Source organism: Stegodyphus dumicola, chromosome 12 (assembly GCF_044657685.1).
Source record: "Stegodyphus dumicola isolate Sdum_Otavi_A_Nest chromosome 12, ASM4465768v1".
NCBI classification, from domain to species: Eukaryota; Metazoa; Arthropoda; class Arachnida; order Araneae; family Eresidae; genus Stegodyphus; species Stegodyphus dumicola.
Window position 1 is genome coordinate 113,996,534 of NC_140779.1, and position 13,835 is coordinate 114,010,368.

Consider the following 13,835-nt stretch of genomic DNA (forward strand, 5'->3'; position numbering starts at 1 on the left):
AGAATTTCTAAACATGAATAAATTATATATTTTTGGAATCATCCTTGGGCTACTTCATTCTTTTAGCCAAAAATTGAAAATTTTTATGTCATATGTCCCCCTTAAACTGACTTCAATTTTTTCTAACTTAAACTGCAAATTTTTAAATACCCAGTTTAATTTTAGCCATACGGCAGTTAGATAAAATTATTAGCAGTTGGCTAATTTCTTGCATTTTACACATAACAATAAGAACAATAGTCCCTTGATTGTTTGGTCCTCTGGGACAATCTTTACATTTTGGTAATCCTCACACTATTTCATTCACTACCCAACATTAAACAATATTTTTAGATTGTCTCAGAAGAAATACTAGAAATTACATTTCAATTCTCGAGATTAGATTTCTGCGAGAAAGATGAACATGGTATGGCTCATGTATTTACTGAATGATATGGGAACGGCTAGAAATCAACTATAAGAATGAGAGGGAACATTTCGGAAAGGGAACAGCTTAAAAAAAAAAAAAAAAGTCTAAAAATAGGAAAAAGCAGATGCTGGAAGTAAATTTATAGATGACAAGGGAATAGAAATCGCTTTTGCTGGATGTAAGGATGCTAAATTTCCGGCACGCGACTAGACATAGCCCGCTGCTAAAGGGTCTGATGTTAAAGAGATTTCTTGGAGGGGGAGGGAAGAAGCCATCTGCATCAAAAACAAACGAAGAAAAAATAGTCACGTGCAAGACGCGTGCTGGTATGAAGCCTCGAACATCTGCTGAGTACCTTTCCCTCCGGAAGTTTCTATTTATGCACAAAAGGGCAGATTTCGGATGTCATACTCCGTCTTAAAGCAAAGCAAAGCAAAGAAAAAAAAAAAAAAAAAAAAAAGAGAGAGAGAGAAACTTAAAATGAAGGAAGATTTCACACGCTTCCGATATAAAAGCGTATGCAGTCTTAAAGCTGCAGAAAACTGAAAGTTTAAAAGTCTTAGAAAATCTTAAATGTTGCTATATCTATATTAGTATGATCATTAAACAGGTAATTCACAAAAACTACGCAAATGAGCTATCGGAATTTAGCTTCTTTTTCAACAAGGTTTGCAAAAATACTGTGCAGGAACTAGCATTCCACCAAGACGAAACAAAAAACTGAGAGCGTAATTCACATTTATATTTACGGTTTGCAAGAAGTACCCCAGATCAACATTAACGTATTAAACAACACATGCCGACACATACCAATTAGCGGTAAAACAACAATTTAAAATACAGGTGAGCATAACAACGTATAGTTGTATTAATAATAGTAAGTTGTGACTTACAATGTAACTATACGAAAACACTTCCTATGCAATGCATCATAAAAAAATAACATAATCGTGAAGATTCATTATTCGGGAGAAAATTATCAGCCATGGTTGAACGGGTCTACATTATGGCACACTTTCATGCTTTAGTCGTAAGGACATGTGACGCAAATATATCAGAAACATTATGCAATTGAACACGAGCTAACATCAACAGTAGATTCATGAATTTTTTTCCATGTTACGTACACACAATCATGTCCAATTTCCAGAGGACTAGAAACGTCGAGAATGGTAACAAGTCAACTGTATCACCTTGGATTAAGCTATGAATGAGTTATCTGAAGGGTCAAAATACAGTACAATAATGATAATCAAAGGATTAGCTAATAAAAAATGCAAAATTAATAAAAATACATTTTCGCCCCCCAAAAACTGAAAGGTTTTCAGGTTTTAAAATAACATCCAAAAGAGGCCCCCCCTTTTTTTTAAACGTTTTGTGTGTTACCTTTATTTATTTATTATCATGCTCTTTGCACTTAAACCATAAAATTCAGTTCAGCAACATCGCAAAATAATTTTAAAATGAGCCTATTTTTAGAATTTCCCATACACAGTTACGCGCGCTAGAGATAAAAAGTTTTTTTCCCCCCTCCCGTAGAGTGTTGCCATTACTCGCTATTAAATCGTTGAGTTTGTTAATCAAAAATTAGTTAAAGTTTTACAAAATATGAAACCGATAATAAAACAAATTCCAAATTTGTTCCAGATGCCCCTATTCGCAGTAGGATTACGTCATTCAAAATTCGATGGCTCTAGGAACCGTTGTTTTATCACAATGCAAGAAACATACATACATTTATGCAGTCTTCATTATTTAATTTCTTCAAATGTAATACAGGGCGATAGTATTTGATGGCAACAGTTTGAAAAGTGAAACGGATATTCAGATTCAACGCAAAACCGCAAAAACGGAAACAATAGTCCTTCAGGGACAAAACCCAAAACTAATAACAATACACCTATTACAGAATTTATTTTTCTTCGGGTACAAATTTCAGATTCTCTCGAGGTGAAATTTTATAACTGCAAAAGTTAACCTACTTTACAGATTATAGTTGCTGCATTGTTCAAGACAAGTCATACGCCAAGGAAAGTCAAATACACATTAATCAATAACTGTCAATATAAAATTCCTTAATTAGAAGAGGATTAGCTAGATTAGATTTAATTATGCGTTACGAAAGTAAAGTTCCGAATTAAAAAGATCAACATATACACACTAGTATCAAGCTGTCTGTCTACTAGTTTCAATATTACGCACCAGAATTATCGAATGCTCAGGTAACACCAAATGCTTAATCTCCAAAGTTGTTCTCAAAAAAGTCTGCCAGTGACGCATTTGTATTCAATTAAATTTATTTACAATTTTTTCATTCACCTTGCGACTGCAATGTAATGTAATTTTTCGCGAGCCGTAAATTGAATAACTACTGATATAAAAAGATAAAATAAAACAAAAATTAATTAGAAGAAACCAATGCTATAACAAAAAATAACTGAAAATAAAAAGATAAAATAAAACAAAAAGTAATTAGAAGAAACCAATGCTATAACAAAAAATAACTGAAAATAATAATCTCAAAAACAACAGTGTTTCTTTTTTAAATTAACGTATTTGACAAATTAAGCTTAACGGTACTGGTCTCTTTATTTCCCTTAATTATTCTTATTCAAAAAACGCCGTATTTCAAAATCACGTAAACTTTCTTCGTAAAAATAATCCGTTAAAATTTTAAGCAACATCTTTAAATAACAAATTATACGCATTTTCAAATATGCGAGTAAATTTGACGTCTGCATTCCGTGAACCACTGAATTAGATAATAAAGAAATAATACTTCACATCAAATCCCAATTTACTTTCGATTCTGCATAATCTGAAGTCGGGAAACTTATCAACATATCCATCAACAAAACAAAATTATTCTAATTACAACGAGATAAACGGTAATTTTTGACAGTAGTTTTATTTTTATTTGCCAAAGACATGAAACGCATGAAATAATTTGCCTAGCTTGCCAATGAATTAGCGAAACGGGAAGCTACAACATTTCTTCAGACGGGTCGCCCTTCCTCAAACAGCATTATAATGGCATTCCAAGCTCGCAAGTATGGGCTGTTGTTATTGCCAATTTTAAGAAGTAATACTTGTCGCTTCCAGACATATCGGATTTGTACCAAATAACATTTTTGTGTTTAAAAGTATTCAAGGAACATTGCCGCATTAGTATACATCATTTGCATACACTGTTTTGGTGATCTTCCAATACACGAATTTAGAATATTTGTCATCACACGCACAAAGTCCTCCCAAGAAGAGATCTGTTCTCTTGTCTGGTATTCCAAGGCTGCTGAGGGTAGCCACGGGGGTTCTATTTTAAACTTCGATTTCAACTGGAAAATAGCTTTAAAAAAGTGCGCAGTGTTTCAATTTAAAGAAATGATTATTTTAAGCATTATCGCAAGTAAGGATCCGGTATGTCTAAAAACAAAAACGCTGAAATGTAAATAAGCAACGGACGGTAAAAACAAGTAAAATCATCTGATAACATTTAAAAGCTCGAATCTTGTGTGGAGGGAGGTAAGTTTTTAAAAATATTTCGACAGTGCCTGAAAACACAATAAAATTTGCAAAGAATTCTAAAAAGTATTTTCCCCCCTTTCTAAATTGGCAACTGGACATTCAGACTCACCGATTTACTTCTAGCACCGCCTACTTTACTGTCCAAGCGCAAATTTTAATTCCGTTCAAACTATTAATATGTTACTGAAGTCAAAAATCTATTCCACTTCTGAAAAATACCAAATCAAGCTTTCTAAAATGCTGTATTTTGAATTAGCGAACCAATCGTTGAATGTTATTCAAATTTAAATCGCTAAGGTGCCAATAACGGATAGATACCACATCAAGACACAAAGTTAAGATCTTCGTCTCGATTTGATGTAAGCACCACAATTATTGATAACCCGATTAAACTTTCGTAAAAGATAGAAGTTAATTGCTATTTATATGCTTTTATCTCGTATTCTGACAAAGAATATTAAAATTTAGGACCTGCCTAATACAGAACAGCAAGCAGCAAAGTATTTTTGAAGCTTCGGAATCCTGATATAAAGAGGAGTGAATGTTAATGGACACGATATGCGATATTATTTGTATTCGTGTAAATAAAAGCGATGCAAGTGAAAAACCGTGATAAATGAGTTAAGCTTTTTATATTTTATATCAGTAACTGGTATCTGTTGATTACATAACTAAGTAACGATCATAGTTTCTTCCAGAATAACTGGCGCAGTCTGGTGACTTTCGCAAATTCTGATATCGATGGAATTTCATAATCGGGTAAGATTTACTTTTTATGTTTCGAAAATACGAAATACTTGGAGAGAAATGCATTTCTCCTCTACATGATTTTAAGCTTTTTGTTACTTTAGTTGATAACAAACATGACTGCTCCGATAATTCCACACCGGAAATTTCTTCCTTTCATTTGACTTCGCTATCGTGTATAACTTTTTTTTATACACTCATTTATCCAGAATTTTCACGTCTCTGCTTTCGGCATTTCCCGGGCTTTTAGTATACTTAATGAAAAAAGCTATAAAACAATAAGCACCCCTCTATTATTCAGGCAAAAAAAGTGATCAAGAACTCCCCCACATTGTTTGATTCCAATAATTATTACTGTTTTAATTTTCCCAAATGAGTATCTATATCTACTCTGATTAAAATAAAAAAATAAAGATTATCTTCATTTCCACAGGCCTCAATGAAAATCACTTAAAATAAATGACTAAAGAAAAACGTGTACCTTTACACCACATTCAAATTAAAGAAATTATTTTCATTCACGACAAAAATAAATCAATAATCTATTTCTATCCAATTAATTTTAATGTACAAAAATTTTTACTATCGTAAATTAATGGAATTAGAAAGGCGTAAATACAAGCAGCTTACTTCACTTGACACACAAGAAAATGTAAGCGGATAAAGTTCTGGATATCTATAGCCCGGATAAATGTACATCTTGATAAATAAATGCCTCAGGAGTTAAAACAATCGGTTTTGTGTTTCTAACTACTTTGCCTATGCTTAACTTGGTAGAAACCTTGTTGAACTATGTAGCGACTTATTGCTGAGTCCAAGTCTGTAAATGAAAAGTCCACAAAAGGGTTAAACTCACCCTTTATTATCTCGAACTAAGAACGCAAATGGCCCCTTTCTCGGACTTTCAGGCCTCCACTTGGCCTTGAACTCCAGATAAGAAAATTATCTAATGCCAAACTAAACTGAACTTCGCCGAAGCTGTACACAATTATCTAACGTAGTTGGCTCTTAATTTAATTTAATGGCGAATAGCAGGCACGTACAATACGGCCGAAGGTAGTCAGCTTTAAACAACGAAATATGCGCCACTAAGAACTTCTAAGCCCTTCTGCTGAAGTAAGCGAAACCTTCCTTTAAATACACTTTATTTTATTTACACGTAACGCGGTTCTGGTAGGGAATAGTAGGTGGGAAGCGAGAATAAACAGTAAAGCATGTTTAAAAATTAAAATAACTGTTAGAAACTTAATATCTACAGTATACTCAAGTCATTTTAATCTCGTTTAAATTTAAAATATACAAATAAAGAAATAAAAGGAAGGTTTTGCTTTCAACACAGGAGATTATGTGTTATTTTTCACATCAAAACATCTTAATTGCTTAGAATATTAACCAATTATAGATAAGCATGCGAGATACGGCTCTGATGAGAAATTTTTACGGATGGTTAACAGAAAGAATTGAAAATTAAATGCCTTCATAAATTTCTGAAGAAAGAAAGAGTTGCTCAAGAAACTTTGTGACTGAAATCGACTTAAAATAATAGACGTTGTTACAAGGATATCAATGTTGAGCAAAGAATAATCGAAAATGCTGTATTAATATTACTACACATATCTGACAACTAATTAAGATAATTTGAAAGCATTATTTGAACAATTTGTAAATTCACTGCTACAGCAATTATTTACGGATTAGCGACTTTTTTCTGACAGTCGTTTAGAAAATGTCATTAGCTTTCCAAATTTTCTAATTTAGAATCAAAAAATGTTTTAGAGCTGCTATTATATTTCTATAGGTCAAATGAAATTCGCTTCACATTCCTCTCATTATAATGCTAGTTTTCTTGGGTGTTCTTGAGATTTTTCATTTGGAATAACATGACAATTTAAGACAGAAAATGTGAGAAATTTTTTTATTTCCATTTGTGTTTCCCATACCTGCAATTTCATTTAAAAATTTTAATGGACGCATACATGTTAGTATATCCTCTCCCTGCAGCACTTTATTGAGATTATTTAAATGGTCACTAAATCAACAAGAAAGGCTAAATCATATGTCATTATGATTGCTCATTGATGATTTTATTTTTTTGCAAGATAATAATCTGGATTATTAAATCAAAAAATCCTTTTAATATAGCTCCTGGACTTAAGAACTTTTACCTCATCATAATAAATTTACCCATACTCACTTTCAATTTCTTTAAGCAGTACAACAAATTCTTGAAGATTTGGATCTCATCCACAGAAAAATTTGTTTAATTATAGTTTCCATAATACTATATCATTTTTAATTGGAAAGAAGTTCTGCAGATTTTAATCAAACAATATTTTAACAAATTCACCACCATTAAATAGTTCTGATCTTTTTTTCAATAATGTTAGCAAAAGCAAAACTTGCATGAACTGCTGTTTCAGTGCATTTGTTTCACAGAAATTTGTTTTGCAGCCTGATTTTAAAAAGGGGTAACTTCCGTAAGTTTACCTACCAATATTTCAAATTTTTCTTTGCGATTCATTTCACTGTGAATGGTGATGTAATTTGTATTCTTTTGGAACTGTCATTCCATTATTACAAATAAAACATACAATTTTATTGCAGAAACCACTACTAATGTTTAATTTACGCTTCTTTTAACATTAAAAAAAAAAAAAGGATGAAATACAAAGCATATATCTTAATAGCATTAATAAGCACCTACAGTGCTATGTCACACAAGTTTAAAATTCAAGTCCTCATCCTAAACGAATTACTTCGAGTGTTCTTTCTTACAAAGTAAATTATAAATATAAACAAAAGATTAGAATTGCAAATATGAGCAATGTAACTTACCATAATCTTCCGAAATTGAACTGAGAACATCAAGAACACGCGCTACTTCATCCTGATTTTCATGCACCAAACGTAACGTCTCCAGAAGGTTTCGAGCCACAACTTGTCTAAATGCAAAAGAAAATTATTCTTAATACTTATAAATAGTAAATTTCATGAAATTCTAAGCAACTTAAGTTCTTAAGTAAATCTTCCTAAATTCCATTTAGAAAAATATAGCGATCTCCCCCTACATTAAAATAAATAAATAAATAAAAAATGGTTTGAATCAGGAATCTGGATGACACCGTATCATTTTCAAAAATCCGCCACAAAATTTTAACACCAAATCAACTGGTGAGACTTGCAGAAGGAGTCCAACATCAATATAGAAATATGAAAAATCTTAAAAACATGAAAGAGATATATTATTTCAATGACAGGCTTAGCATTTGAATGCAACAAGCATAAATTACTTATATATCATGGTATCAAATAAAAATACAAGCCTGTTACCAACAAGAGGGAAAGGCATAACACATTTTCAAAGACTCCATTCCATAAATATTTTTACACAACTTTTTAAATATGAACTTCATTTAAAATTGGAAGATAAAACTTAAATCTTAAAACTGTACATTCTGTTTCCAAAGGATCATATTTTCAATAAACAGTACAATACTTAAAAAGTAAGGAAAACAGACTGACAGTTCTATGTACTGCTTTAGGCAGTTATAAAACTTCAATTTGCTTTTCTTTATATAAAAAATAATTACATTTATACATATTAAAACGTCTAAGGCGCTAAATGAGCTTCGTATACAGAATTTAATTCCACCAATATTTTGCCCATCCATTACTGCACAAAATAAGGACTACGCATTTTTTTACGATTGCACTTCAAAATAAATAATACAACTTCGGGAACTGTTAAACTAAATCCCCCAGGCCACCTTAAGGAATGAAGCAGATTTTAAGTTTTCCCAATTTTTATTCAATTAATAACACTTGAAGGGTTAGAACTTTTCTAAGCTGTATTTATCTCAACAGGCTGCTATTGCTCAGTATATTCTGAGTGCGACTTTTATTCCTTTTGAAAACTCCCACTTAAGTTTATTATACAGACTTTTTTTAATTTACAACTCTTAGCAACCTTCAGACAAAACATTTACTCCATAAATAATATAGATATTTACAATCCTCCCCGAGTAAAAGCTTAATAAAAAAACGGGAATCTCTGAAAATAACGGAAAACAGCTACAAAAAAGCTCTTTTTCTTGATTTCATATTTGCATTTTCCTTAAATAGCAACTGTTTCAAAATTTAACTGTACGTTTAATAAATTACCATTCATTACACTTGTAAGGTAATTTACCCCTCCCTTCCGCATGTCTTCGTGGTGCAACTGGAAGTATGCTGGATGCCTATTCAAAGTCCAGGGTCCTACTCCCGGGGATAGCATAGCACATTTTTTCATCACAAAAGAAATGACAAATCACTCTATAGTGGCACTCGAACTAAAAGGTTGTGGACGGTAATTCCTCATCACCAAGATTGGTGATTAGATCCCTAATCCCCAGTCACCCTTTAAAAAGAGAAGTATGCAAGGTATTTTCTCCTTACTTTCGGCATGCCTTTGTGGTGTAACTGAAAGCATACTCGACGCTAATTCGAGAGGTTTCACGTCTGCAGTATTCAAAGAAAGATAAAATTATCTTTATAATATATGTGTAGTAGAGAAAGATAAGACTCTACTACACATATATTATAAAGAAATTCTGAGTGTCCATGAAATGGGCTGGTTTCTGACCAGTAGCACAGTGAGAGGAGGGCAAAAGACATATGGATATTCGTAACAGAAAGACATTGAGATTTATTGGATTACAGTAAAATTCACTATTGTCATCTCTGCCCAAGGGGTGAGATGTCTTCTTGAAGGACAAAATTCTCTTCAAAGAGCTTAAATACTGAAAAACAGTTTATACTAATACAATTAAAAACAGTTCAGTAAAGGAATACAATTTTTGTTTTAAATTAGAATTTCAGGCATGATGTTATAGGTTATTTCACAGACGTAATACAAAATAAAATGGACTTCAACATTCTTAATTAACTCCCCTATGTTTGTTGCATGCAAGCTAAAATCATTTTAAAACCTCTAATAAATAAAACTTCAAAATAAACATAACAGGGAGGGGGGTGAATAAATCTAACATAAAAATTTACAAATGTTAAAACTCGTTAAGATTTAGAAAGAAATCTCTTCTTCATACGCAATTTGACTTATCACAAATTTTACTGTGATAACAATAAAAACATTAACTTATTTGCGATTATTACCGATAACAAACAGCTGATTGAACCTTTTTAGAAAATAGACTTCTTTATAATAGTTTACAAAACTCAGATGGAAGCATCTTACAACGGCTAGAATTCATGACCCTTGGATGTCTGCCAGTGATTGGTCACACTAAAATTTGATTTGCTATCTGAATTGATGCGAGAAATTATTAAATTGTGCAATGCAAATGTTTAAGGAATGCTACCCTGTAAAATAAAATAGAAAATCTGACTACTTTTAAATGTTGAAACTCGCTTGAACAACTATTAGATTATCAATATTCATGAATTAAAAAAAAATGTATATTCATAGTTATGGAATACAATTTCAATAATCCTGTTGCCTTTGCTAAGTCCAAAGGTAAATAACAAACGTAACCAAGAGAAGTTCCAAAATCAGAAATTTGATCTGCCGTATTTGGAGATATGTATGTACTACAGAAGAACTAAGTGATGAAATAAAAGACCACCCATGGACTAAAGAAACCGGTCTGAAAGGTAAACCTCAAGACATTACATGCCATGAATGGCGAAGTGCGCTATTGATTAAGCACCTACCTCAGCTCATCAACGCAACTTCCTCCCTACTGATAAAAACGTAAAGTCAAAATACGAACCCAGTACAAAATAACTAGGAACTGTAAAGTTTTATCAAATAATGAAAATGATTATGAACTCGCTGGTTGTTGCCATTATTAGACCAGCAAGCACGACTCATTTTTAAACCGAAAGAAATCGCGAAAAAAATATCTTGTTGATCTCCCATTATCTTTTAAAATACAGCAAGAAAAATCATCGGCTACGATATAGGAAGTTTCATATTGCATATTCTATTTATTTAAAATTTCAGCTAAAAGATTTAATGACTTCTGAAAAATACAATATGTACGAAAACGGTCTAATGAGCAATTTATGGTGCGAATGAATTTTAAGGTTGCTGAAAATATGTTATGCACCTAGTTATAAACCGCAATTGATGAACTTTAGATGCAGTCCTTATGATATGTAAATAACTGAAACCACCAGCAGTCACTTAATGCAATTGATTTTGGTAAAAATTTCACCGCCTTTCGACTGATGCGAATTGTTCGTCAAACAAACGGAATATTTCAATTAACTTCATTACCCGTGGTAACCTATACAGAAATATGAAAACGTCATATGGACTTCAGATTTCTTAACAAAAAAAGAGACAACTTTAAGTAAAGTAGCTATCAATCTATTTATGGCTTAGTCTGCTCATACCCTGCAAAAAGGATTAATTATAATACAAAACTGTCTCGCGCTCCCCATTTATTTCTTGCCTACGCAACAAAGTGGATTTTCGGAATACTTTCCTTAGGCTAGTTATCTATTATTCCTTAGTATAGTATATTCCTTATTACTTAGTATAGTCTATCAAATATCGTATAGAATATCTCAGGGCCTTCGGCTGATATTACACATAATTTATTTCAGACAATTTTTCATTTTTTTTCCTTTCGCAAAAATTTGTTAAGTTGCTCGTTTTCAACAACCCTTCAGGTAAACAGCATCAAATACTCGTCAACAATTACTCGTATCGAAGAATTCGTTTGCCCTTTGCATGGTAACAACAAAATGATCGGCGGTGATGGCCATTTCATGTCGTGTGACAAAGGAAAAACTTCTAAAGAGTTGTTCTTCCGAAATGTTTTGAATATGCGACAAGGATCTTCACCTAATTGAAGAGTTCAATACGAAGAATAAAAAATAAAAACTCTTTCGGGCGAGAAATCAATCGTGCTCACCTGCAACGAGATACTTACAGCGGCTCAAAAAATCGACTTTACTTTTTACTTGATAAATCTAACTTTCAATATAAATAACACATTATATCAAGATGCGGAAACATGTTTTTATTTTTACACATACCAATTGATTAAAATTTAATGTAAAAATTAAGAACAATCAACGAAAAAATCCTAAAATGAAAATTTTCAGTAGCGGTTTAAATAAACATTTGCAGATTTTTGAAAATTGAGAATACACCAATGAAAACTAGAACTCAACACCACTACATTTTTTCTACGTGGCTTCTATACTTTAATCTAGTGTTGCATAATCTTTAAACTATTTCATCTGGCGTTGGAGTTTGTTATATAAACTTAAAAGTCACACTCTTATATAGAAAATGGCTCCTCGAAGAGAAACCAGTATTGATGTAAAGAAATTCGTACTAAGATCATACAAAAAAAGGAAAATATGATCGTGAAATACCTAATATTGTTGGTAGAAGTCATATATGTATCCAGGAAATCACTGGAAAATTTAAAAGAGATGGACTGACTGAAAAATAAAAGTGGAAGAGGTATTCTGAGTGATGTCGCGAAAAGGAAAATTTTGAGATATCAAGATCTGTAAGTGCAGTCGAACTTGCTGCAGAAACTTCTCAAATTATTGGCAGAAGTGTTAAGTGCTTAAACTGTGCGAAATGTAATCAGACAAGCTGGATATAAAAGTAGAGCTACTAGAAAGAATTCATTCATCTGCTTGAAAAATCGGGAAAAGCGTTTGGAGTTTGCAAAAACTCATCAACTGAAGGCGAATAATTTTTGGAAGAAAATTATATTCACTGATGAAAGTAAATTCAACATTTTCAGCAGTGACGGTCGTCGCACCCTATGGAGAGCCCAACTCCGCTTTGGATCCATAAAAAACTTTACACCCTACAGTTAAACATGAAGGTGCCTCCGTCATGGTTTGGGGTTGCATGACTTTAAATTGAGTAGGAAATTTAGTTTTTATAGATGGCATTATCAACCATACGGTTTACTAGGAAATACTCCAAAATAATCTAAAAAAAAGTGCTAAAATATTTTTAGATGGAAATTTCATATTCCAGCACGACAGTGACCCCAAACACACGGCATTATAACGTCAAAACGTGGTATCTTTTTCACTGTAAACAGCAGTTACACACACCATCATAGTCCCCAGACATCAGTGTAGTAGAAAATCTGTGGGCCACTTCGAAACAGCGGTTCAAAAACACAAAACTAAAAACGAACCGCATTTAAAACGAGTGTTGGAAGAAGAATGGAACAAAATATCTTCAAATACCACCAAAAAGTTAAGCGTTTCGGTACCACGACGTTTGGAAGAGATCATAAAATCCAAAGGATACGCAACATAATACTTACACTTTCTTTGTACGCGAGATAGCACAAAAATTTCATTGGTGTGTTTCTTAATGTTTTGAGGCAATGCATATGTTTATTAAAAATTCTGAATTTTTCATTTTAGAATTTTTTGTTGAACACTTTTTTATTTTTACTTTAAATTAAAGCATTTGTTAAAGTGTAAAAATAAAAACGTGTTTGCTCTTCTTGGTAACGTGTTTATTTATACTGAAAGATTTATCAAATAAAAGTCAGGTGTATTCTCAAATATTTGAGCCACTGTATGTACAAAAAACCTAGTAAATAAATTTACATCACGGAATGTACAAATGAAAAGATATTAGTTGAAATCGTAAGATGTCATTAACATTACCTAAAAATTTCCGTAATTACATTTAAAACAGTCTTTTCTCCTGAAACGAAGAGTTTTTGCGACTTCTATATTCCACTGCTGAAACTTACTACAGATCAATCCCGCCAATTAAGTATACTGTTTCCCTTGACATAAAAATTCCAGCACACATAACTCCACCTTTGTGCGAGGTAAAAAAATTAGATTAAACGGTCCTGACCAACATATTCCATGAGGCGAATAAATATCACGCCTTTCCAAAATCAAAGACTGGGTTATAAATTAAAAATAAGATAAACATGTAAGACAGTAATAAAAAAATTATATTAAAAAGTCTAGACATCGGTCAGAAGTGGGGACACACACACAAAAAAGGGGGGGATAAAACTACGAACGATTCAAGCCACAGTCAAATCCTGGCAACATCGACGTTTTGGTAGACATTGAAGTGTAACTTAAAACTCCCAACAAAAGTAACTCTTAAGAAGGTAGCCCTCCCTTGGCAGCT

At 32.3% G+C, this 13,835-nt stretch overlaps 1 protein-coding gene across 7 annotated transcripts in view; it reads right to left on the bottom strand.

The window, feature by feature from the left end:
* LOC118200813 (serine/threonine-protein phosphatase 4 regulatory subunit 1-like) overlaps positions 1–13,835 on the bottom strand; it is a 236,199-nt gene that overhangs the window by 44,308 nt on the left and 178,056 nt on the right. For 5 of the 7 annotated variants that reach the window (XM_035372780.2, XM_035372777.2, XM_035372778.2 and 2 more), the window contains one exon: positions 7,517–7,623. The exons of the other annotated variants lie outside the window; for them this stretch is intronic. In XM_035372780.2, coding sequence (XP_035228671.1) covers positions 7,517–7,623 — 107 coding nt within the window. The remainder of the gene's footprint in view (positions 1–7,516; positions 7,624–13,835) is intronic. 7 annotated transcript variants of the gene reach the window in all.